The 27,709-nt window shown below is 43.7% G+C and overlaps 1 protein-coding gene across 1 annotated transcript; it reads left to right on the top strand.

Moving 5' to 3' along the window:
• Nucleotides 1-751: 751 nt before the first annotated feature.
• Nucleotides 752-15,987, top strand: LOC123405406. The gene is made up of 3 exons (XM_045099099.1): nt 752-1,150; nt 14,802-15,408; nt 15,644-15,987. Exons 1-3 carry the CDS (start codon nt 752-754, stop codon nt 15,676-15,678), a joined length of 1,041 nt encoding a protein of 346 aa, XP_044955034.1. The 3' UTR covers nt 15,679-15,987.
• Nucleotides 15,988-27,709: the final 11,722 nt, after the last annotated feature.

The following is a 27,709-nucleotide window of genomic DNA, read 5'->3' as shown; positions in this document are numbered from 1 at the left end:
AATAATTTTAATTCTACTCCTCTTCTCACTCCAATTTTTTTTAGGATCACGCGGATATTTTTGGAATCTATAAGATGTCGATGTGATGGAGTTCTGTCTTGGTACCTCCTGTCTGACTTGATTTCTTTCGGGGAGTTGAGCTCCTGGGGATTCTTGAGCACATCATTATCATTCAGATTTCTTAGTATCTCAGGACGAAGGATGTTCAAAATTGCTTCAATACTAGTAGTGGCGAGAGGAGTCCGGCTTCCCCAGTACTGGTGCAGAGAGTTTCAGATGTATTGCCATACATAGTATCGTTTTGATTACGAGTGTCTGAGATATGAGGTGAGTGATATACTGGACGGGTTAGTATAGGAGTTGAGTGATATATTACTCCTTGTATCCGTGGACTAGATTGCATGACCATAAATTTGGGGAGTTCTTAGAGCAACTCTAGCAGACCCCGCATCCCGCCCCGGTGCGTAAAATAACCGCCAAAATGCGGGTCGGGGCGAAAAAACCAGCCCGATCAGACCCCGTATCCCGTCCTGGCCGCAAAAAATTTTAAGGGGCGCGGAAAAATCCCGACCCCAACCCGGGAAAACGCGAGTTTCCGCCTCGCGGGTGCGGTGCCCTGCATATCAGCGGAAGCGGTTGGTGGGGGACATTTCATCCCGCGCTTTCTCCCACCAACCACCTCTCCTCTCCCCCTCGCGCCGCCGCCGGCCGCCGCCCAAGATTCCGGCGACAGCAGCCGGTAGGAGCACGCATGAAGGCCGCCACGCGCATGAGGCCTCCCCTCCCTTCCCCCCTGCGTCGGCGGGCCGCCGGATTTGCAGATCTGCGACACTTCATCACGGGCCGCCGGATTTGTCTTTTTCCGCCGCCGGTTGCTGCCCGAGGCGATGGCGTGGTCGGGGAGCCTCTCCCGGAGCCCAGGCAAGGGCGCATCGCCGCATGCAGGCACGGGTTCATCCGCCCGCCGCCGCCGAAGGTTTGCGGGCATGGACTCGTCTGGCCGTCCACCAGGTCGGCGCTTGCGCAACGTCTTTGTGGCCTGCCGATGCTGCTCATAGAGTGCGACGACTACCGGCGCCAAGTGCTGCGGCTCACTTCGGGCACGCCGACGCACCCCGGATGGGTGTTCTACAAATGCGAAAACGACGGGGTACGTGCACTTGCGGTAGCTCGTTCCATAGCTCATTCTTTAGTTCAATTGCGGTAGCTCACTTCGAGCTTACTCATTCTTTTGTGTAGGACGATGGATGGTCATTTTGGTTTTCGGAAGGCCAATACATTGATTTGTTGATAGAAAGAAACTTAATAGATGTTAGTGCACTCCTTAGTACAATCGAAGGCAATGATGCGGCTGCATGTGCAACTAGAGGGGAAGCAACGTCTACTTCTTTGGAACCAAAGATGAAGAATGAAGAAAACAAGATCAAGAATCCACAGACCAACAATGAGTGCATGGAGAAGATATTGCTTCAACTAGCGGGAGCAGTTATGGAAGTTGGAGATCTTCTGAAATGCATACTTGTGGTTCTTGTTTTCTTTGGTTTTGCTATTCTAGCCAAGATTTGGTGATATCTTTTGTATCTATAATGTTGTTGCAAAAGCAAAGAAAAGCATTGTGCTAGATCAATTTAAGTTCCAAATCTAAGTTTTACGGGCCGAGAGGAGCTGCGCCAGGTCAGAACCCGCAGAAGCCGACCCGTAAAAAAAGTATATTCTGTGAATATGCTTTTTTACGGGTCCATTATGCGCGGTCAGCATCTGTGCCAGCCTGCGCCGGCCCGCAAAAGCAGTTTTGCGCGAACTGCAAACATGTTTTGCGCGAACTGCAAACATGTTTTGCGGGCTGGCGGGATGCGGGGTCTGCTAGAGTTGCTCTTAGGTGGGAATTCAAGTAGTTACTTATAGGACAATCTTCCAACAAATGCATGATGTTAGGTTGGGGTTCGACATCTAGTGGATTCGTTTGTTCACGGTCGTTTTATGGTGGTTCTCGTTGTGTCTTAAAGGGCCTTGTAACCTACTATGACTCGGGGATGCTTCATATGTCATGTGCACTGCCTTGTACATGATGGCTATTGTAGGATAAAGCCCGTGCGAGCCTCATCCACGAAAATATCGGACGGAATCTGTCTCATGAGTTTTTTCTGGCTTGTTTCATAAGCCTCATCCCTTTGTTTTTGTTGGAGTATGGTAATTCAAGTTGCTTCGATGTCCAGTGGTGATTTCAGATCTTTCCTAAGTGGTGTTCTCATATTTTTATGAGAGTGCTAATCCTTTTGCTTAATCAATTGTCATATCAATTCCTTTTCAACCAGAGTCATCATTTCAATTCTTTTCAATCGGTGTGCTTCTCTTCAAGTTATTTAATATTCTTCAATATTTGCAAGATCAATCTCGCATTTCTTTCCGGAGTTCCTCTCATCTTGTAACGACTAAGATGCGGCCCTTTCCTATTTTGGGGGCGATGCCTCAAAAGGGAAAGAGGCACATCTAAGCGTTTCGCAAGCGAGATAATCATAGCAAATACATAAAACGAAGAATGACAAATCGGGCATACATTTGCCATCTCACATAGAATATATAAGGTTTACATCCACACAATTATTCAGACAAGATCAGAGTTATTGATATGGTGGTCTATGCGAGCGGTTAAAGACTAGGTGATCACTAAATGATCCTAAACACCTACTTACATCAAACATAACCCCCACCGTGTTCCCGATCGAAGAGAGGTCTTCGAAGGAGACGGTCACGGTTACACAAACAGTTGGCAGTTTCATTAGAGTTAATTCAAGTTATCTATAACCGGATGTTAACAAATTATCCATGTTGCCACATAACCGCGGGCACGGCTTTCCGAAAGATTAAACCCTTCACGGGTGCTCCAACTAGTCCATCACAAACGGTCACGGGCCGCAAAGTAATCCTCTATCACGAATCTCGTGATCTCATCGGATTCCTTAGAGGAAAACCTCAACTTTGAGGAGACCCAAAGTTTCACCGGGATTCCTATACGCAAGATATATCGCTAAGGTAAGACGAACCTAGCAGGACCTCCCGTCGTGTCGGCGACCCTGATAAGAGCCGCGTATCTCAGTCTCAGGACACGACGGATGGAAAATCCTAGAGGAACCAAACCTCATGTTTCCCTGTGGTGGCCCCGCAGTCTGCCCAATTTGGACCAACACTCATGAGGAGCACTGACCCGGGTTGTTGATTAAATCCTCGGGGTAGCTATTCCTTATACAAATTATTATTAGGTGATTAGCAAATTAAAACCAGTGTTGGGTCCTGCCGGACACGTCTTAACACTACATGATTTATCAAGGGGGTCCCCATAACAACCCCGAACGTGTTAGGAGCGCTCAGTTATGGAATCAAACACCGGTAGCCGAAACTAAGGAGGCAATAACGGAACAAATCACCCGGCAAAAGTCTAGGCCTTCCATCATTTACCAAGTATATAGGTGCATTAATTAAATAGCAGTTTAGGCATAATGATATCAAAATACTCATGTTATCACATGATAGAGCTGGCACCTGCAATTCGCAAAGCTATCATTAGAAGATGAGCAAGCCTACTTAGCCAAACAACATTAGCTAGGAGGGGAAGGTGTTTGGATTTTATGGCAATGACATGTGGCATTTTAACAAGTGGTAGGCAGCGAGCGTATATCGAAGGAAACGTGATTCTAAGCATAACAAAGCTAGATACGGTATCAAGGTCACGATCATCTTGTTTGTGATGCCTTCAGCTTGGAACTGCTCTTGATCGTCCTGCACGTACTCGCTCTCCGATCCCGGTGCTACCCAAGATAAAAATAACAACCAATGAACACCAACACAACATGATGCAACAAGCAATATGATGCATGAGATGAGAAGGAAGCATGCAACACTATTCTAGTCACTTTCGTATGCATGAGATGAGAAGATAAACTTCTGGACAGAACTTCACACTAAGCTATCTTGACATGCATGAAGATGGCATGAACAGGTGCATCATGATAAAACGATGCAAGAACTTATAAAGAACATAGAGAACGGAACTACGGATCAACCAGAAACTACGAAACAAGATATGGAGTCCTACAGTTCAAATCCACCACAAGCACACTCCAATGGCACTCTTCTGGTATTCCCAGATTGCCATATGATCAAGCATACAAATATAGGTGGAGTGGTGCAAAGAAACTCACCACACCACCAACCATACTCACACAAGCTTCAAAACAACTAAAACATGCAATCTGTCCTAAACAACATCATAGCAGTTTGTCTACAACATTCAAATCACCTACAACCACCCAAATGTGCCAAACAAGATATGTGGCAAAAGCCATTCAAAATCTCTACAAGCCTGAGCAAGAAGCTACTACAAAGGCATCACACATGGGAAGATCTATGGACACAAACTTGGACAAAAATAACAGATTTCTGGGACTTAGTGAAAATCTCAGATTTGCACCACTGCATATGCTCTGAAGCATTTTCACAGCCTCCAAAATGATATCTACAGGAAGTGAAAGTGCATGAAATTTAAGACAGAGCTAGACAAACTCAAAAGCTCACAAACCTTAGTTTGTTGCATGGGCTGATTCCCAACACATGAGCTTGTGCAACCACATCAACAAGGGAAGAAAATAACATCAGTTTCTCAGACTTAGTGAAAATCATAGATTTTCACAAAGCTGACAATTTCAGCCAAGTGTCAACTTTGACAAGGCACAACAAGTTCATGCAAACTCCTATGTATAATACAAAGACTCCATGTTATACAAGGGTTCACCCAATACTACCACATCAAGGATTCATCCTCATAGGCCCAACAAACCACATGGCACCAAGCTCTAAACATAGCATCAAGAAAGAAAAATGACAGTCTATGAAGTTGCTCTAAAGTGAAATATGATTCCACCAGTGGATTCCTGGATTGATTCTACCCCAAATCCATATATAATACATGGGTACTTGCATGCAATTAAGTAGGCACAAAGCTAGCTCGAAAAAGTACATATAAATCAACATAAGCATATGAGAGCATTATCACATGTGTGGAAATCATATGTAGTAACCTCTACATCTACACATGCACACACAAACCATTCCATCTATCACCACACATCAACATAAGGACAATCATGAGGGGTTAGCCCTCATGCATGAGTGCATAGGCGCACTCATGCCCACACACATACATGCATGAACCTCACCCAAATATATACTCACACACACCACCACCACCAAGGGGTGCATCAAGAGGGGCTGCTCTCTTGCACATATGCATGTGCAACCATATGCACACACACATGCTCATAGGTGCACATCTACTCATGTGCACACTTACACACATGCATACACTCACAAGACTACCATATACATACACTCACATACCCTAGGGTTCAAAAGAACACCCCATGGTTACTAAGGAAACCATGAGCACAATTGATCATGTGTGTGTGACACACACACACACACACTTACACTCCCACTACCAAACATACACATGTGCATAAGTTCACACCTACACATACTCACACAAGCACATATACTCCTAATGCATGCACATACACACAAGCAAAACCTAGGCAGTAACTAAATAAAATCCAAGGCTCTACCTAAAAGAAAAATCCCAAGCTTGCTGCCCAAGCAAGGGATAGAGCAAACAAAGCTACAACAACAAAAAAATAAAAGGGATGCACTAGGATTCAAACCCACGCCCCTCTGGTATGCAGAACAGTACCACACCACTAGGCTAGCCACTCCACTTTGACAGTGAAGGGGAAACAAGCAGGTTGACCTGCTCTTGTCGAGCTACTGCACCACAAAACACAAATTAAATAAAAGGGGGCGCCTCTGGGACTCGAACCCACGACCACAGCACCAACAACACTGCCCCTACCACTACGCTACACGATTGGATCTTAACACAGAGGGGGATGTTGCTCTTTTGAGCATCCCTCTCTGTTACTTGTAAGATCAATGGTGACCGGAACATGGGATGGTCACCGGCGATGCTATGACCAAAATTGGACGGAGGGAACTAGCGGGGAGGAAGAGGAGTCTAACAGAGACTCATTCCCATGCCAACCACAGCAGGAGGAGGCCTGCTACGGTGGCGCACCAGAGCACTGCATCACGGGGGCGACAGCGACAGAACAGCGATGCTACAACACCTGGTACTCTACGCGCAAGGGAGAAGGAAGGAGGAGAGGAGCTGCTCACCCTAGAGTGCTCGGGGACGACCTGCTACGACATAGAGGAAAAATAGGAAGCAGAGGCGCGACTCGACGCCATTCTGCTCCGGCCCGACAGAGCCCCCATGGAGGGAGCGTCACAGAGGGGGATCCACCCCTCTAGCGACGGGAACGGAACGGCGGGAGGTGCCCCATGCTCGCGGACGCCTCGGACGCTGTGGGGAGAGGCTGCCGCCGACGAGAGGGACGCGAGATCGTCGGCGGCGACTCTCTAAATCTCTGAACCTACTCGACTTACCTGGCGAGGGAGAGGGAGAGAGAGGGGAACGAGAGGTGGCGGCGGCTAGGAGGAACCCTAGACGGCCCAGACGTCGAGGGGGATTAAATAGAGTGGATGGGACGGCCCCAACGTCCGTGAGGGGGGACGGCGCGCGTGCACTCCTCTCGGGACTGACGGAAAGCAGAGAGAGGAAGGAGACGCTGTCAGGAAGAAGAGGGAGGGGGAGAGATGGCCTGCTGCGCGCGAGGGAAAAGGCACTGGGCCACAGACAGGAGGAAGCCCATTGCTAGGCGCCAGATAGAAGAAAGAAAAACCCAAAGGGTTTTTCCATTTAAACAAAAGCCACAGCAAAAATAAAACTCATAGGGAAACCTAGGTCTCCAAAAATAAATATAAAATGACCCTGGTCATAAGGGAATTATGACCCAACTAAATAAAATACCAAGATGATTTTTGGAGCAATGAAATATTTACAAAACAGAATTAATTTAATCTGTTTTGTGAATAAAACCCCATTTAAGCAAAGTTTAAAAATGCCCTAGACACATCTCCACATCCACAAGAAAAGGCACTAAATACTCTACATTTTAAAATCAGGTTTGGAGCAAGCAAAACTTGAGCTCAAGAAAAATAAAGAATAAGGGGTTTCCTTTGAACTCTAGTTGGAAAACTACCTAGTTGAAACCCAAGCTTTGCGCACCACATCAACATATCACATGCACTCATCACACCACACCTAATCATGAAGTAATCAAGCACAACATCAACACAAAAGAAAAATACATGGATGCAATGAATGCCATGATGCAAAGGTGATGACGAAAACTAAGCGACATGAAATGATAAATCCATAGCATGACATAATGGATCCAACATGGAAGGTTCCAAATATGGCAAGGTTACACTTGGGGCATTACACATCTGTGCCAAGTTGTCTTTGTTTTCCCCGCCCTCCAGCCCTTTTGTTCAATGATTTAATTATCGTCCAAGTGCCTTTGTTTTCATCAGTGCTTCCGTTCTCTTTTCTTCCATGTGGTATCTGGTGATTCAGTCTGAAGATCCTCAGGAGTGTCAAGTTCATCATTTCTTCATTGTTGTTCTCTTTTCCAGTGGATTCAATTTAGGATCTCGGTGTTCATCATATCCTTTTAATCCCTTAAATTCTTTCCCATGTTGGAAATTCTTATTCAAGCCTCTCTTGTTATTATTCCATCTCTGTTCTAGCTGGAGTGTTGAAGATGTTTCAGAGGTTCTTTTCTCAATCCTTTCAATTATTTCGAGGGTCTCATCTCGTCAAGTTTTCTTTGTATCGGTGCAATCTCTCTCTTTTTGAGCAATCTTTTCAACGTTGGTTTCGTTTGAGTGGGCCCATAACCCACAGTCTTTTCCCAGGATCTTTCTTGGTTCTTCTAATATTTTTCTGGAGATATCTAATTCTTTCAACTATGACATAAGTATGAATTTCATCAGTCATATTCCTTCTTCAAGATCGCTTCAAATTTATTTTCGTCATTGGCTCAACTTTTCCTCATTCTTATTCCGGGGTGTCTCATCCATTCTTGGTGGTGTTCTCCTCATCATTTTCAGCTTGGAAGACCAAAGGAGTATTTCTCTCAAATGATGGTCCATTCTCTTGGAGATTCATCATTTCAGCTTTGTGTTATCATCTTGAATTGTTCCCAATCATGAGAATCCCTTTCTTGCTATCCGGTGCATTTCTGAGTTGTTCTCCCTCTTGATCTTTGAAGGCTATCATTTCAGAAGACTTCTTCGTTCTAAGCTTTCAGCTTTCGTTCTCAAATTCTCCTCAACTGTTGTCTTTTCGTTCGTCTCTCAATTATTCCGGTGCCTTGTTCTAGTTTTCTCTCAGGTGGATCATGATATCTTCATTCTCACATGTCTCCATGCATTCTTGGTATCCATTTCACTTGCATTCTTACCGATGCTTCGCTGAAGATTTCTTTAGTTTGTGCTCTATCTTTCTCTCTTCAACCTTTTCAAGAAGAATAAGTGGTATGTTAAATTCATTGCTTGTCATCAATTTAACTTGATGAAGGATAGACATAACATAATTCTTATTCTTGTTGCATCAAAGTGATCCCAATTCTTCTTCCGTATTGGCTCATCATATCAATTCTTTATCCCATGTGCTTATCTTTCTTTTCCGGAGTTCCAAGTTCTCTTAAGTATCTCCTTATGAAGCTTCATCTAAATCTTGGCAAGGTCATAATCTTATTCTTTTATACCTTCATATCTTTGCATTATTCATTTGTATACGGAGGTCCTTTATGGTGGTTCATCAAGGTTTCAATCCATTCTCAAGTGTTCTGCAAGATTCTTGTTGGAGAACCTCAACTATTACGTCTCTTGCATTTCTAAGTGCAATTCTTCCTCCTTTTCCTTTGATGTGGTGTTATAGCATTCTTGTTGGTGGAGGAGTCTAGAGGAGAATTGTTTCAAGAATGAGATATTTAAATCCCACCAATTCCTTGATCATGGGGTATTTGCAACCTGTGATTTCTTCATTGAGCTAGCTTGGTTTGGATTTCACCTAAAGATTTTCCTAAGGGTTGTTGTTATTATGGTGATTATCGTTAGCCCAAGTTCTCAATATATCCTCTTGGTGTAAGAAGTTTTGCCTATCTTGTTGCTCCCAATCCATCCTTGTTTCTGTTAGTGACTGGTTATCACCTCATAATTTTGAAATGGTTTTCATAAGTCCACTACAAGCTTGTTATTTTCATTGTTAGTTGCCAAAAACTATGTTCAATTATTCTTGCAAGGTTGATTGTCAAATTCAATTGTGGTAGAAGTTGTCTTTTTCCTCTTCATTCTTTCTTCCCCATGACCTAGTTTCTATTCTTTATTCCGGAGGCATTGTGGTGTTGCTCTTTTGAGTCAATCATCTCTTCTTGTCAAGAGCATGTTCTCTCCTTGCTTATTCAATTTACTTGGTTTGTTGTGAATCTTGTCAAGCTCTTTCCATCTTATCAAATTTTGTCCTCAATTTCCTACCGAAGTGCTGCCGAAATTCTGTGTGAATTCTTGCTTGTTTCTCATATCATTCTTCATCTGTGTGCAACCTTCAAGGATCGTTGGTTTCACTCGTTTGTCAAGAAGCAACTATGTTTTACCTCTTGCTTTCTCATCCTCTTCCCCTTTTCATCCTTAGATCGCGGGGCGAGATCTCTTGTTAGTGTAGGAGAGTTGTAACAGCCCGAGACCGACGCTCCAGAAGATTCCCCTTTTTTCTGTTGCCGTCGTGCGATTAGATTGTGTGTCACATCCATCATCGCATCATTCACATTATTCACACTGCATCGTCACTCCACTAACGTCATTATTTTTTTTCCAACTTGCATCCGTCCGTAGTTGTCATTTCTTCTTGTTATCTCCGTTGACTGTTTCGAGACCAAGACCTTCATTATCTTTTTTTATGGTTGGCTCATGACTTGCATGCTACATGAGGTGTGCTTTATTTTTATTTTATTTTGCATTATGCATCATCTCCATCATCTTGTGTTTTTTTCCTATTTCGTTCAAGTCATGGTGCACCAATTTCCTCTCTTTTGTTTTAAACTCTAGTTGTGTCTATTTAATAAATAGAATAGGAAACCTATATAAGATTTGAGGGAGAGAGGCCCACCCAGCAAGGAGCCCAAGCCCACCGCCACCTTTCTCCTTCCTCTCGTTACCTCTTTGTACGAACCCATGGAGAACCGTCTGATCACCTTGGCTCCGTTCTGATTGCTGTCGTACAACCCCTTCCTCCTCGTAACCACCCCCTAGGGCGCCCGTGCAACCCTAGCTTCCTCCCTTCCCTCCTCGCGCCGCCATCTCTCTTCCTGGCCCTCTGGTTCTTCTCCTTCCTCAAGAAAACAGTGGCTGAGAGAAACAGTCGGCGTCCATTGTCGATCCCACGCCAGGGGCATCAAGATCATCTTTGGCGCCTTCTGCACCGAGTCTTCGTCATCGACCCATTCTGGGTGGGAACTAGGCAGCCCCGCCTCCACGCCGTCGGCCCCATCATCGTCTTCCTCGCGGACCGGGAGCTACATCCACGTCGTCTTCTTCCTCGGGTTCCACCACCAATGGTGGCCAGCGCCTCGCTTCTTCCTCTCCGTCGTCTCCCGGACCTTCGTTTTGTGTCCTACGGGACCGAGGTGAGCTCCTGTACCTCCCATCTCTCCTCGTTTAAGAATTCTTCCCGCATGCATCAATTCCGTCGTGTCCGAGCCGTGGCTGTCGTGCTATCGCCATGGCCGATTTTGAATCGAGTAGATGCTCTCTTTCGCGGTTCTCGCATCCTCTCTGAGCAGGCATAGCACCGACGCATGCACAGGGGCCACGTCTTGGGCTGATTGAATCTGTCATCCGTAGCTTGTACGCTATGGTCGGGGTGTTCGCGCGCCTTGCACTCTTGCACCTCCTGCACATATGCGCATGGCACACGCGCGTCCCGACACCGCTTCCCTCTCTAGTTTCCGCAACCCCACTGGCATTCTGCATCTCCTGGAGTCGCTGGCATGCTCGAGTACGCCGGATTCCAGCTCCTCTGCGTGGTCATGGTGACCCATGTAGTGCGTTGGTGTCACCGTACTTGTAAGTTTTGCTTCCTTTACTGTTCGAAGCTACCGCACTGGCTTAGTGGCTAGCGCCTCTTGAATCAATTCAGGAGACTGGGGTTCAAACCCCACTCTTGCTCCAATTTTTATCTTCTTTTTGTTCCCGTCCTTCACTTTTTTTTTGGTCAAAGGTTAGTTTCAGCAACACGTTTATTAGAAGCAGAGTCCCGATTGTAACACATGCAATGCATCAGTCTAGCTTGTTAGCACTCCATGCACTCAACCAGGAGGTCTTGGGATCAAATCCTAGAGAGTTCTCAATTATTTTTGCATATGGTAGTTAGTTAATTTTTTTTCCAATCGAGCACACACTCAGTCCCTCGGGCTTGATCCAATTCTGGGCCTCTGCACTATGTTGTAATTCAGCCATGCATATATTTTTGCAGCTGCGATTTTATTAATTTCGAGGCATGCATTGTTGTAAGAGTTGTGTTGTTATCCGTTTCGTAGATGCCATGTTAGTTGCACGTACCTCTTATTCACGCCTCCGACACCTAGAAACCCGGTAACCGGGGTCACCCCATCATTCTTTGGCATGACATGAACACGTTTACAATTCGTTGGCACCGGCAACTCGTTGAGTTATTGGAACCGGAACGTTGTTGTAGCAGCCATTTGCATGCATGTGGCATCCATGGCATCATATGTTGTGTTGCTCGTATCTCTTAGGTCGTAACTCCATTGGAGTTGAGCTATATATGTAAACCGACTAGAACGATGCATAGAATCACGAGGACCACTTTGTTTTGCTGTTTAACAAACATAAAATGCGATGAGGACAAATCTGGGCAGAATTAGAATTTAACGCTTGGGGTCATTTCGGAGATGCTATAAGTTGTTTCCGGCCTCATTTAAAATGCCTAGATAGGTAGTTATATTTGTGCTTCACCCCTTGCCATGTTAACAAAATTTTAATATTGTCGTGTTCCTAAACAGGAGTGAACTAAAGAATTAAACGTGGGGTTTCGTCGATATGCAACTCGTTGCATATCGAGCTTCACTTAATGTGTAGTGTTTGCGTGAGGTGAATTTCCATGCCATGCCTTGCATTATTGAACTGATCATGCATCATATTAGGGTGTGCATCATGTCGTGCATTTTCCGTGGTGAATATCTGTGTTGATGCTTGTTTCCGGTTTGCTCCGTCTCGATAGAGTTCCGTAAGCGTGTCGGAATGTGAGGACCCGTTTGACTACGTCGGTTCGTCGGCTTCATGGAGTTGTTCTTCTTCCAAGCGGGATCTCAGGCAAGATGACCATTTCCCCAGATATCATTACTATCAATGCCATGCTAGTTGTATCGCTTCTATCACTATGTCTCGTTGCCTACCACCTGTTAAATGTCAGCCTCTCAACATTGCCATGAAACCTTCAACCTGTTCACAACCTAGCAAACCACTCATTGGCTATGTTACTGCTTGCTTAACCATGTGTTAGCGTTGCTAGTTGCAGGTGCAGTTGCTTCCATGTGATAACAAGGGTTCCTGGTCTTATCACCCTATTAATTGATATTTAATTTAAGGGACCTATATAATTGGTAAAAGGTTGAAGGCTCGTCCTTTCTAGCCTGGTGTTTTGTTACACCTTTGCCCATTTAGTTTCGGCTACCGGTGTTATATTCCATAATTGAGCGCTCCTAACACGATCGAGGTTGTTATGGGGACCCACTTGATAATTCGTTTTAGATTAAAGCTGGTCTGGCGAGGCCCAACTTTGGTTCTACATTTGCCTAATAACTAATAAAAATGCATAGGGACCCGCCGACACCCGCGGAGTAATTAATCAACCCCTGGGCCAGTGCTCCGCATGAGTGTTGGTCCCCCCACTTAGCAGTCGGCGGTGCCACCTCGGGGCAACTAGAGCGTTTGGCTACCGTCCACTATGCATAGACGGTTGTGTCCTGAGAACGAGATACGCGGCTCCTATCAGGTTTGTCGACACACCGGGTGGCCTTGCTGGATTTGTTTTACCTTTTACAAAATATCTTGTGCATCGGGATTCCGGTGATGCTTTGGGTAATCTCAGAGTTAAGGTTTTCCACTAAGGAGTCCGACGAGATCGCGAGTTTCGTGATCGAGGATTTCTATGCGACTTGTGGTAATTTGTGATGGACTAGTTGGAGCACCCCTGCAGGGTTAAATCTTTCGGAAAGTCGTGCCCGCGGTTATGTGGTAATGTGGAAACTATCTTTAACATCTGTTTCTAGATAACTTGAAGTAAGCTTAATTAAAACTTGCCAACTAAGTGCGTAACCGTGATTGTCTCTTTCGTGAGCTCCTTCTCCGATCGAGGACACGGCGGGGTTATGTCTGACGTAAGTAGGTGTTCAAGATCATTCATTTGATCATCAGTAGTTCATGTCCGCTCTGCGTAGATCATCCCCCTCTTTATTCTTGCACTCGTAAGTTAGCCACCTCATATAATGCTTAGTCGCTTGTTGCAGCCTCACCACTTAACCATACCTCACCCATTAAGCTTTACTAGTCTTGTTACCTTTGGAAATGAGATTGTTGAGTCCATGTGGCTCACAGATTACTACGACAACAGCTGCAGGTACAGGTAAAGCTATACTTTGATGTGAGCGCGATTATTGTGCTATTTGGAGTTTCTTTTTCTTCTTCTTCATCATCAATCATAGGACGGGTTGTAGGTCGGCAGCATGGGATAGCAAGGATGGACATCGTTTGTTTATCGTTTGATTTCGTCCGTAGTTGGAGCCTTCACTTCTACATGCATGGTGATTGAATATATTATTGTATTGTGTTGTTAATGTTGTAGCTTGTGGCGAGTGTAGTCCAATTCCATATACTCATCTGTTCTGTACATGTACTTGTAATGATATCCATTCTTGTGAAACGATGAGATGCGCTTCTAGCCCTGTCGAGGTCCTCGTGCCAAAGTAAGGATAGAATCGCATCTTGAGCGTGACAACGTTGGCACAGAGACCACACTCCATCAGGGTCTTCCAGACCCCAAAGTTCTCGTGATCAAATAGTGGGTATGACGAACCCGCCGGAGCAACAAATACTTTAGCTGCACCGGAGTATGCTGCCAGCTGCTTGGCCTTGTGATCCTCCGACATGATCTTCCCTTAGTAGAAGATCAACCATGCTCTAGATACCAATTGTTGGTCCAGACTCGACGCTGAGTACTTTCTGACGACGACGATGACCGATAGCGAACAACAATGAACCAACTTGCTAACGAACTCGACGAATTACTTTAGGCCAAGATGCATGAGAGTACCCAACGTAGCAAGCTAGCTCAACCAGCTACACAAGCTACACAAGCTTATTGATTCCTTGCAAAACTCGTACTAGTACTACTTTCTAGTTGATTCCTGACACACACACAGGATGGCCGTTTGGGGCACCTTGCCTACAAACCGTCGGATTACGCCATTTCATATTATTTGGTTGTATCTAATACGTTAAAAAATCAGAAATCAATGACCGTTAATTGTTGTAGTGCATGCAAACAAAATTTGAAAAGTCATTTTGTCCTGGATGGTACATCATACACTATGAATATGAGTTGCCATACAATGAGCCTAGGTGACCTAAACATTTTACATATATATATTAGCTAGCCTAGCCAATACAATTCTATACGGTGACTGTCTCCTAATCCTAGCCGAACTAGGAAATTAAGAAACATGATTAATTCCATTATGCCAGCACCGCTTCCCACCTTTTTGCAGACGTGCTCCTTCTTTCGCCTGGAGGATCACCGTGCCGAGCAGGCCGTACGTCCAGTACGTCAGCAGTCCATGCACGCGTTCGTTGCCGCGCGCCCCACCTCTCCCGTGTCGCTTGCCGTCTCCCCTGATGTGTCGCCTCGTGTTGGTCGTGGCCGTGGGCGTACGAGGAAGCGTGGCCGTGGCAACGATGGGGCAGTAAACCCGTTCGGCCCTCAATCGCCGCACCCGCCAGCTAACTATCCCGCGCCGACGCCGGGCTCCAACTCCTGGACCGGTCTGTTTCAGGCATGGTCCGTCGCTTGGCGCGCCCCTAGCACCGGCGTTCTTGGCCCTCGTCCTGGCACGCCTCACCGGCAGGCCATGATGGCCGCCGAGGCGCCGCTCCCGGCTCCGTCAGCGTACAACTATGGTGGTGCCCCGCCCGGCTACGGCTCTCCGAGTGTCTACGCACCTCCTCGTGCTGGCCAGCATGCGCCTCCACAGCCGTGGGACATGGCGTCTCTCCAGGCTGCTCTTCACAGTGCCACCGCTGGCCCCTCGTCATCCGGTTGTTCGTCAGACTGGTACCTCGACACATGCGCCACCGCACACATGTCCTCCAACCCGGGTAACCTTCTCTTTGTTTGTTCATCTTCCTCCTCTCCCCCATTATCGTTGGCAATGGTGCTCATCTCCCCATTACTCATGTTGGTGACGTTGTCATTAGCACTAGCTCATCCCCTTTGCACCTTCGCCATGTCCTTCTTACCCCATCATTGATCAAAAACCTCCTTTCTGTTCGTCAATTATGTCGTGACAACTCCGTTTCTGTTGAGTTTGATGCTTTTCATTTTTCTGTTAAGGACTTTCATACCGGGATGGTGATTCTTCGAAGTGATTTAGAGAGCAACCTATACCATATTGTCGCTCCCACTGCGCATCCTACTCAGACACTTTGCTGGCATGGTCACCGCAGGCCTCTGGCATCAGCATTTGGGGCATCCCGGTCGCGATTCGCTTCATCAGATTCCGTTCACCTGCACCAAGTCTCCGCTACACTCCTGTCAAGCATGTCATCACGGCAAGCACGCGCATCTTCTGTTTCAGTCTTCAGCTAGCTGTAGTTTTTTTCCTTTCCAACTGTTGCACTTAGATGTTTGGACATCCCCAGTTGTAAGCGTCTCAGGATATGAATTTTACCTTGTTATTCTCGATGACTTCACCCATTATGTATGGAACTCTGCGTCTATCCCTTGCATCGCAAGTCTGATGTCTTGTCTATACTAATTCACTTCTACGCCTACGTCCAAACTTAGTTTGAACGTCTCATTCTTGCCTTTCAAACAGACAACGGAAGAGAGTTTGACAATACTATCCGCACGCTCTTAGCTACTCACGGCTCGTTCTTTCGATTGTCATGCCCTTACACAAGCCACCAAAACGGCAAAGCCAAGAGAACTCTGCGTGTTAGAAATTTAGGGTTTGTGGACTATCGCCTATTCCTCTGCGCTTATCCGAGGTGTTGCTTACAATTCGCATATCTGAGGCTAGGAGGTAGGGACCTTCTTATACTGTTTTTTCAAAGAATCCATCTCTTATACAGATAAGATCCCTAGTCTTTTTAACTGGTTTTCCGGGATAGACTCCAGATCAAATTACCAACAATGATCATATTTGTTTGTTAACGGATTCTACCCGTTTATAACCCCGGAGCACATGCTTGTGAGCAACGCGCCATAATAAAGCGTAAATTCCTCTAACTCTTTCTGATCATCAGTGTACCCGGATAGTATTTCCAATATAAACAGTATATTGTATTTGAGTGATATTCGACCAGCTTCCTTAAGTATACAACCGAAGTATGTTCCAACAAGTAATGATTCCTTGATAATCATGTAAAGTAATTTCGTGTATAAATACATGTATAATTCCATAATAAGGTATTCTGAATATTAGCAATTCCTAATATTTGATTATAATTACAGGACACATAATTCCAACATCTCCGAGTTGTCCAAAACGATCATTGAAATATTCGTAAATCCATAGCCTTAACATGCTTGCCAAATACCTCCTCACGAAGAGTAGTCAAGGGATCGACAATCATATTAACACTACGTCTCAAACTCATAAATATATGTTGTGATACATTCCCTCAATATGTTTCCTTGCTGTGATACTTAAGATCACTAGAGATCTTAGTTTTCGCCTAATCATTCGAGCATAGTTGTCCTTGGTGTCTCGAGTATAATTTCCTCAGGTGCAATTCCACCTTTACAGGCGCCTTGAGTATTTTATTTCCTGAAGTGAAAATTCAACATCGATTATTTATGGTCGCATATATAAATAATATGAATAATTTGACATTGAGTCAAAATATATGATAACTGGGCTGAATAATTTTCCAAAACGACATAAATTTCAAATCCAATCAATAAATGAAGTTCCACCATTAACTTTCGTTAGTGAACCTGCACCGTATTAGTTCTTATAATAATAATAATTGAATATGCGTGCGTGGATTTATCCCCCATCTCATAGATACAGTAATAACTTCCTCAATGTGTTTACCTTTCATATAACTTTTAAAAAAGTGACAAGTTGTGATGTACTTTCCACAATCTTATATGATGTGTGAGATTCCCTTAGCTGCCCCGTCTTTCATTCCACTTCTTGATTGCATCATATATTCCACAAGCTAAGGTATGATAGAATAGTGAAGATACATAGAAATTACAATATCATTTATTATACCTTCTTCCTCAGGAGTTGAAACATAATTCCTCACTGAATTTGGTTCCATGTACTTTAACAACTTTGCAATTTTCCGTAGAAAACATTTCAAAAAACATACCCTATGTAGTTCCACTACCAAAACATAGGAAGCTTCAAACATTCCTTTCATATAAAAGTTAAAACATAACTAAGCTTTCACTTCCATCAATGTGATTTTATCATTGCGAACAACAAAACAATGTTAACGTATACAATTATAATACAAAATATTTCACACTTCCATTTATAGATGACCACCTTTCTTCATTTAGAAAATCATATTACCATTCAATCCCATTGATGTGAAGCTTGTTATAAGATTATACATTATAATATATCCAATTAACAAACCATGTCTTTAGTTCCTCTTTCCTAAATTCCAGGAGATAGAGATAGTTTCCACAAAGTTTATTTCCCTTTGTGTGAAGAACTAAATAGCAAGAGTGACATTATAATATTCCAATGAGCCGAAATTTCCTTACAAAAAAGAAATCACTTCCAGACAATAGGCTTGCAGTTGTTTGGTGTGATATTAATTTCTCAAACTAGGTTCTTCCAAATTTGAGTTTATTCCTTCCCGTAGTTCTTCTGCCCATAGTTGTCATTGAGGTGAAAACCTTCTTAAGATAATTTAATCATTCCTCTAAAAATTTAGAGTGAGTTCCCCCAAAAATACAACATATAACAATTATCCAGAGATGAAATTCCAAGTTAATTCCTCCCACTTATCCTAAGCGTGTTTGTGTCAGGACTTACACTTGTAATTTCCTTTGGGGTCAAGGTTATATTATACTCCCTCCGTTCCTAAATATAAGACTTCTTATAGATTTTACTAGGAGACCACATACAAAGCAAAATAAGTGAATCTACACTCTTAAATATGTCTATGTACATTTATATATAGTTCATAGTGCAATATCTAAAAGGTCTTATATTTACGAATGGAGGGAGTAGTATGCTTGTCAATAATTCCCCCCTTGATCATAATAATTTTTGTGTTCCTACTTTTCCACCAGTTTGTTCCAGTAGAATAACCGTAGGATCCAAAGTATGTCTAGAGGGGGGGGGGTGATTAGATGACTTGACAAGATTTTTTTTGCCTTTTCCCAATTTTGCTTGAGAAGCACCTACAATAGTTATAACAGGTCAAGCACACCCTAAACGTGCAGTTCTAATAGTATTGCAGCGGAAAGTAAAACATGCAAGTGTAAAGTAGAGGAGTAAGGTAGGGAGATCAAACGCATGAGGTTGGCACATCGATTTTTGGCATGGTTCCGATAGGTGGCGCTATCCTACGTCCATGTTAGTGGAGACTTCAACCCACGGAGGGTAACATCTACGAGAGTCCACACAGGGCTCCACCCACAAGGGACCACAAAGAAGCAGCCTTGTCTATTCCACCATGGCTTACGTCCACACAGGACTAGCCTCACCCTCGGTAGATCTTCACGAAGTAGGTGATGTCCTTGCCCATACAAACATCTTGGTTCAACTCCATAACACACAGTAAGAGGCTCCCAAGGGACACCTAACAAATCTAGGAGGCACCACCGTCCAACAGGTAATAAATGTGGTAGATAAATGAACTCCTTTTTCTTGTGCTTCTAAAGATAGTCTCCTCAACACAAATCACTCTCTCAAAAAATATGCATGGGTTGGAGAGGTTGATTTGGTGGAAAGCAGTTTGGGGAGGCTAGAGATCAAGTTTCAAATGATTGAATTGGAATATCTTGGTCTCAACACATGAGTAGGTGGTTCTCTCTAAGAAAATGTATCTGGAAATGAAGTGTGTGTTCTCAGTGCTTCTCCCACGAATGAGAGGTGGGTGAAGGAGTATATATAGGCAGCAGCCAAAATCCAACCGTTACACACAAAAGTGCAAACTCGATGACACCAAAGTGGACAACTCGGTGGTACCGACTAGTACTAAATGTGTGAAGTTTGAATCTTGGTGAGACCGATATATAGAACTCGGTGGCACCGAAAAGGTCACTAACGGTCAGATGACCAAACTTGATGGCACCGATACTCAAACTGGGAAATTCTGATTTTGTGTATCTTGGCAACAGAATGTCGGTCACACTGAACTCGGTAGCACCGATGCAGTTTCGGTTGCACCGATTTGGTGGGAATGACTAGTGTTCTGTCTAAGGTTCATACTCGGTGGGTCCGGAGTGGCAATGTTGGTTACATCGATTTTGTGATTGCGGAACTGGATAGAGTGGATATATGAGAAAAATGACTAAGTGATTTGGTGGCTAACTTTGAGCATTTCAGCAGTCAGTTCATTTTACTACCTCACCCCCTTTAAATAGTATTGGCTTTCCTATGGACTCAAAAGTGATTTCCCAGAAATATAAAATGAAGAGTCTTTTAGCTTGAATCTTGAGCCAATATTGTTCCTTTCTTGTATCCAGGGGTATCTCCACATAAACCTTAAGCCATATCATCTTTTCAACTTTTCTGAAATACACTTGGAAAACACATTAGTTCAGTGATGCATATGTTGTGATCAATTATCAAAACCATCCTAGGGAGAAATTTTTCTTTCAGTATCCCCCTTTTTGGTAATTGATGGCAACATAAAGATCAAAGCTTCGACAAAATATATAATCAATGATTAGCATCGACGCTTTGAGAAGTATGTGAAAACAAGAGCTCCCCCTAATTTTGTGCATTGTTTAAAAATTTGCATTTGAATGCAAATGCACAATCAATTAGGATCATGGGTTACTCTTCCATGTCACATATATCTTTGTGGTGCGTAAAAGTAAAAGTAGTGTACATGACACCAACAAGATAAGTGAGTGATCACCACAAGGATAGCTAAAAGATGATATAGTAGCATCACAGAGGATAAAGCGTGTGATCACACACACAGACATGATAAAGTCACCCCAAAACCAAAGTTTTTAAAACAAACCGAGAGCAAATAAAGTCAAAAGCCCTCTATCACACGAAGTCTATGATCTATAGATTTATCCCCCTTTGGTAACAAGTTACCAGAAAGTTCAAAAGTATAGAATTACTCGTCTCTATGGGCAACTGATGATGGAGTCGATAAAACAACGTCGACGAAGGCTTCTGCTGACGTCCCTGGAGCTGGAGGAGTTGATACTGAAGGAGCTTGAGCTGGAGCTGGTGGTGAAGGTGCTGAAGCTTGTGCTGAAGATGTCTGTCTTGTTGTAACGACTAAGATGCGGTCCTTTCCGATTTAGGGAACGAGGCCCCTAAATGGAAAGAAGCGCATCTAAGCGTTTCGCAAGCAAGATAAACATAACACATACATAATAAAGAATGACAAATAGGGAATTGTTTGCCATCTCATAGATAATATCAGAGTTACATCACACATTTATTCAGACAAGGTAGTTCCTCTACGTACTACATAACATGAGAAAAGGCTATGCTATCCCGCATGCTTGCCCATGATCACGACCATGCCTCAGTCTTCTGGATAGTTCACGTACATGCGGTCGTTCTCCTCATCATACTGCCACGCCAGCTGCGTGCCGTCTGGATCACCTATGTCGGGCGTACCTATACCTGTTGGGGTGTTGAAGTAATCTTTGAGCCATAGGCACTCCGCAATCTATGACCTCGGTACCGAAACTAGTCAAGTTATTAGGTGAGGAAAGGTCAGTGTTTAGGTTGCAACATCCTAAGCATTTATGGTGGCTAACATACGAAGAACAAGATATAGATGTGGTGGTCTATGCGAGCGGTCGAAGACTAGATGATCACTAAGTGATCCTGAACACCTACTTATGTCAAACATAACCCCACCATGTTCCTGATCGAAGAGAGGTCTTCGAAGGGGACAGTCACGGTTATGCACACGGTTGGCAGTTTTATTAGTATTAGTTCAAGTTATCTAGGACCGGATGTTAACAAATATCCCAAGTTGCCACATCACCGCGGGCACGGCTTTCTGAAAGATTAAACCTTGCAGGGGTGCTCCAACTAGTCCAACAACAACGATCACGGGCCGCAAAGTAATCCTCTATCACGAATCTTGTGATCTCGTCGGACTCCTTAGAGGAAAACCTCAACTCTGGGGAGAACCAAAGCTTCACCAGGATTCCTATACGCAAGATATATCGCTAAGGTAAGACAAGACTAGTAGGACCTCTCGTCGTGTCGACGACCCCAATAAGAGCTGCGTATCTCAGTCTCAGGAAACGACGGATGAGCAACGCGTACAGTGGCCTAATAGAAATCTCTCAAGTTGCCCTAAGTTGGCCCCGCAGAGTGCTCTGGTTTGGATCAACACTCATGAGGAGCACTGTCCCGGGTTGTTGATTAATTCCTCGGGGTAGCTATTCCCTATGCAGATTATTATTAAGTGATTAGGAAATTAAGACCAATGTTGGGTCCTGTCGGACAAGTCTTAACACTACACGATTTATCAAGGGGGTCCCCATAACAACCCGAACGTGTTAGGAGCAATCAGTTATGGAATCAAACACCGGTAGCCAGAAACTAAGGCGGCAATAACGGAAACCCGGCAAGAGGCTAGGCCTTCCGTAATTCACCAAGTATATAGGTGCATTAATTAAAACAGATTTAAACATAATGATATCAAAGTCATGTTATCACATGAGACAATTGCACCTGCAACTAGCAACACTAACATTAGAAGCTGAGCAAGCCTACTTAGCCATTCAATATTAGCTAGGAGGGGAAAGTGTTTGGGTTTCATGGCAATATCAGGAGGCAATTATTTCAGTGGTAGGCAGCGAGCATATGACGAAGGAAACGTGAATCTAGGCATAACAAAGCTAGGGACGGTATCAAGGTCATGGTCATCTTGCCTGTGATGTCTTCAGCTTGGAACTGCTCTTCTTCGTCCTGCACGTACTCTCCCGAATACACGTACTCGCTCTTCGATCCCGGTGCTACCCAACATAAAAATAGCATCCAATGAACAACAACACAACATGATGCAACACACACATGATGCATGAGATGAGAATGATCATGCATCTCTATTCTAATCACTTGCATATGCATGAGCAGAAAATACAAACTTCTGGACAGAACTTCACTCTAAGCTATCTTGACATGCATGAAGATGACAGGAACAGCTGTATCACGAGAAAATGATGCAAAAACATATAAAGAACGTTGAGAACGGAGCTACGGATCAATCAAAAACTACGAAACAAGATACGGAGTTCTACGGGTCAAATCTACCACAAGCACTCTCCAATCGCATACTTCTGGTATTCCCAGGTTGCCACATGACCAAACAAACAAGTATAGATGGGGTGGTGCAAAGAAACTCACCACACCACCAACTATGCACTCACAAGCATCAATACAACAAAACTATGCAATCTATCATAAACAGCAACATAGCAGTTTGAGAGTAACATGCAAAGCACCTACAACCACCCAAATGTGCCAAACAAGATATGTGGCAAAAGCTATTCAAAAGCTCTACAAGCATGAGAAAAAATATAATACAAAGGAGTTACACATAGAAAGATCTACATGTGCTAACTTGGCCAAAAATAACAGATTTCATGTACTTAGTGAAAATCTCAGATTCTCACCAGCTGTTTATGCTCTCAAGCATTTTGACAGGCCCCAAAACAAAATCTACAGGAAATGAAATGGAATGAAAATTGAAAGAGAGCTAGACAAACACAAAATCTACAACTCTCTAGTTGATTGCAAGGGCTGATTCCCAAGACATGAACTTTTGCAACCACAACTACAAGGGAAGCAAATATTAGCAGTTTCTCGGACTTGGTGAAAATCACACATTTTCACTAAGCTGACATTTTCAGCCACATGCCTACTTTCAGAAAGCACAACTTGCACATATAAACTCCTAAGCATAAAACAAAACCACCATGCTGTAGAGGGGTTCACCCTCTACTGCCACATCAAGGAATCATCCTCTTAGGCTCATCACATCACATGGCACCAAGCTCTAAACACAGAACAAAACAGAAAATGACATTCCCAGAAAGTGTTCCAAAGGGAAATCTGATTCCACCATTGGATTCCTGGGATGATTCTACCCCAAAAGCATATATAATACCTAGGTACTTGCATAGAACAAATAAGCACAAAGGTAAGATGAAAAACTACATGGAATCACATAGATGCAAATAGTGTCATATCACATGTGTTTCTCACTAGATCATCGCCTACACATGCTCTTGCACACACTCACAACTCCAATGGTGACATGAGGGTTTAGACCTCATCTATGTGGGGCCATAGGACATCTGTAAGTGCATCTAGTGCCCCTTAGTGATTTTGGTGGGTTGAAGACTTATAGGTTAAGTATGTAATGTGTTTGTGAGTGTACACAGGATCTATAAGTCATTGAGGAGTTTGAGATATTTGAAGAATATCGACCCCTAACAATATATGTCTTTAGTTGAAGAAATTCGTCTGAAGCTGAAGAAATGAATCGCGAGGAATCTGCGATGAAATTGATATTCCTCATGAAGATACTGATATTGAGAAGTCTGGTGGTTCCTGAAGAAAATCACTCTGAAGAACTTGAAGCATGAAGATTTACACTTTCTGTTCTATTTTCTCCGCATTTGAGTAATAGGAACACCGTACTGTTAAAGGGGGTCGAAGTTACACTATGGAATGAATTTCCTCATGATGCTGAACCTAAGCCTAATCCTACCAAAAGCCTCAAGTGAGGAATATGAGTGACATGAGGACTCTCACAGTTGAGGGTTCCGACCGTTTCGATAGCCACGCCAAGTCACTGGTCTTATCCACTCCAACGGTCATATTACTTAAGGGCATTAGTGTCAAATCATGTCGGGATGCTCCCAGGCTACAAATAGCCACCCCCCACAACCACTAGCTCGTTGGCTGCTCCGCTAGAAACTAACACTTGTCATAAGAGAAACCCAATTCCTCAGAGCCTTCGAGAGTAATTCATTAGTGAGGAAATACACCATCCACCGAAACCCCAAACCAAACCTAGTGATTGAGCATCACTGAAGAAGTTGTTCCTGTGTGGGACTGGAGCCTTTTACCTTTGAGGACTGTGCATCCTCCAGACGGTTAGGCGTCATGGTCTAGAGCTTTCCAGCAGTCAATTGTGGATCGCCGGGTGACCAAGTTTGTGAGGGTTTGGAAGTCTGCCCTGAAGACTTACCATGAGTGTTGGGCGAGGACTCTATGTCGTTAGCTCAAGGAGAATACGGTAGGGACTGTGTGTCCCGGGACTGGGTGTCCTTTGGTTTCAATACCAAGCCGCTCCAAACCAGATGTACGACTGTCACACCAGTTGGAACTGGGTCATCAACGACTGTCTTCACTCAGAAACGGGTTCTAATTCCTCAACTCCTTACTTTCCCCGTATTATGTGTTGATGATTTTCACTGTGACTGTTTGAAGACTTTCTCTGAATTTCCTCAACCCCAAATTCTTCACGTCAGTTAATCCTCATCTGTATTCCACGTGCCTGCTCACAGTGCAATCTGTTTTCACATTCTTCACTCTGAAAAACTGTTGTAGTGAAACTTTGCACTTCTGATCCTTTACTGTTTCCGCTGTAAGTTAGTCATTAGTGAGGAATTTCCTCAAAAGGAATTTCCTCAGTGATGAAATTCTAAAAATCTCCTATTCACCCCCCTCTAGTCGATATAACGCACTTTCAATTGGTATCAGAGCAAGGTACTCCCTTGTTCTGTGCGATTTTGGTTTAACCACCTGGAGTTTTAGTTATGTCGTCTGCAGGCATGTTTAAGGTGACTGCATCATGTCCTACCTACGAAGGAAAGAACTTTCCCTTCTAGAAGAACAAAATGCAAATGCATCTACAAGCTATTGATAATGATCTCTGGTATATTGTGGAACATGGCGTCCCCATCATCTCTGCCAGTGTCTCTGCTGCTGATGTGAAGAAGTTCAAGCAACTCGATTCTCAAGCGAAGAACATCATCTGTGGCCATCTAAGCCCAGGCTAGTTTGGAAGAGTAAGTGCTTTGGGCTCTGCAACACTGATCTGGGAGAGACTATGCAAGGTAAATGAAGGAGTATCAACCCAGCGTGACTCTCGTGTTGATATTCTTCGCAATCTCTTCAATCGCTATAAGAGACATGACAATGAAAGCTGCCAAGACACCTTTGATCGCCTCACTGACATATCAAACGAACTGCAAGCACTGGGAGCTCGAGACATCACCGATCACGAATTTGTGAAGAAACTGCTGAGATCTTTGGATTCTTCATTTGATACTTTAGTTCTGATGATTCAAGAAAGACCAGACTACAAGATGCTTGATCCAGCTGATATACTTGAAAGGCTAAATACTCATGAATTCCATCTAGAAGAAAAGAGAGATCTATATGGACCAAGCTATTCCAGACCACGTGCACTGAAGACTAGAGCAATTTCCTCATCTGAAGAAGAAGACACAGATGACAGCATTTGTGACCCTGAAGAATTTGGACAGGAGCTTGCAATGCTCGTGAGGAAATACCAGAGATTTACACGACGTGGCTAGTTCGGTAAATCTTCAAGAAGAGACATGAGGAAATCAGAATCTTCATCTGAGGACTACAAGAAACAAACCTGTCACAAGTGCAAGAAATCAAGACATTACATTGCTGATTGTCCCCGTTGGGGAAAGGAATCAAAGAAGAAGAAATACAAGGATGACAGTTCTGATGACTCGAAGAAGAAGAAGAAATCTTCAAAATCCTCATCTTTAAAGCCCTCATCACACAAGAAGACTAGTTTCAGAAAGGCTCGGGCACTGATTGGCAAGGAAATGGACTCCGAGGCAGAATCAGAGGAATGTGATGAAGAAGAAGGTTCTGATGAAGACTCAGAATCCGGACAGGCTAGTCTTGCACTGGCAACCACTTTCGTCAGCAGGTCAATCTTCAATCTTGAAGAAAATGATTGCACCATCCATACTGATGACTATGCTGATGACTTCGCTCCAACCTATTGCGTCATGGCAAAAGGTTCAAAGGTACCAAATAATGCCTCCTCCTCTGATTCAAGTGACTGTGAACCTAATGATTATAAGAAACCTAGTTACAGTAAACTTGCAATCATTGCCGCTAAACAATAAACTGCTCTAGAAAAGCTTTAGAAACTGCTAGATAAAAGTGATGATCTGTTGAGTGATGAAATGAACCTTACCCAAATCCTCACTGATGATGTGAAAAGTCTTCAGTCTAGATTTGATAATCTTCAGGATCGTTATGATACACTCCTCACTGATCATGAGAAGATTTCCTATGAATTTCTTCAAAGGAAGCTTGATCTTGAGAAGCTGAGGATGTCTCATGATGATCTTCGTATGGAAAATGATTCATTACTAGCTCAACAGATCAACGCTGGTCAAGTTGAATTTATTCCTCCATGTCTTAAATGCATTGAACGCGAAACTGCTAATTCCTCACAAGAATCATCAAATGCTACCATTGCTACAAATTCTTCAACTGCACCTGTTGTGTCTATTTCCTCACTTGAGGAAAACACAAATGTTACTGATGAAAATGCAGGGTTGAAGGAATTGTACGTGACAGGCATATACAAAAGTCTCAAAGGACATCAAACCCTTTGTGATGTGCTCAAAAAGCAGATCTTGAACAGGAACCCGAGGAAAGAAGGAATTGCCTTTGAGAGGAAATTAAATGCTGATGGATCTTATTCGAAACCGGAGGAGTATCCCAAAACCTCATGGGTTGCTGCTACTGGGCCTCCTTTTGATCCATCTAATCTAACTGGCTTTTCATGTGAATTATCCTATTCCTCAGATGAGTCATTTGAGTCCAACTATAAACTGTTCAAAAATCAATCTGGTGAAGTATTTGCTCGATATGTTGGAACTAACTGCAGGAATGGCCCTCCCTTGAGGAAAATCTGGGTTCCCAAAAGCTGTCTTGAAAATCTTCAGGTGAATGTCCTCATGACACCACCACCGAAGAATCTAAACCCCAGATCCAATTCCTCAGGAGGACCAAAGTCTTCAAGAGGATCAAAATCCTCAACTGGTCAAAACTATGCTCGTACCCGTGCTAATATGTCTAACGTGCAGGGAACTACAAGGAATATGAATATGAGCGTTACTCCTCAAATCATTATGTTCATAAATCCTCTAACCAGTTCTCTGCATATTCATATGAGTACTTTAACCCCCCTACTGTTA

This window comes from Hordeum vulgare, chromosome 6H (genome assembly GCF_904849725.1).
Source record: "Hordeum vulgare subsp. vulgare chromosome 6H, MorexV3_pseudomolecules_assembly, whole genome shotgun sequence".
In the NCBI taxonomy this organism is placed as follows: domain Eukaryota; kingdom Viridiplantae; phylum Streptophyta; class Magnoliopsida; order Poales; family Poaceae; genus Hordeum; species Hordeum vulgare.
The sequence above is the reverse complement of the archived record's forward strand: the minus strand, read 5'-3'. Positions and strand labels throughout refer to the sequence as shown.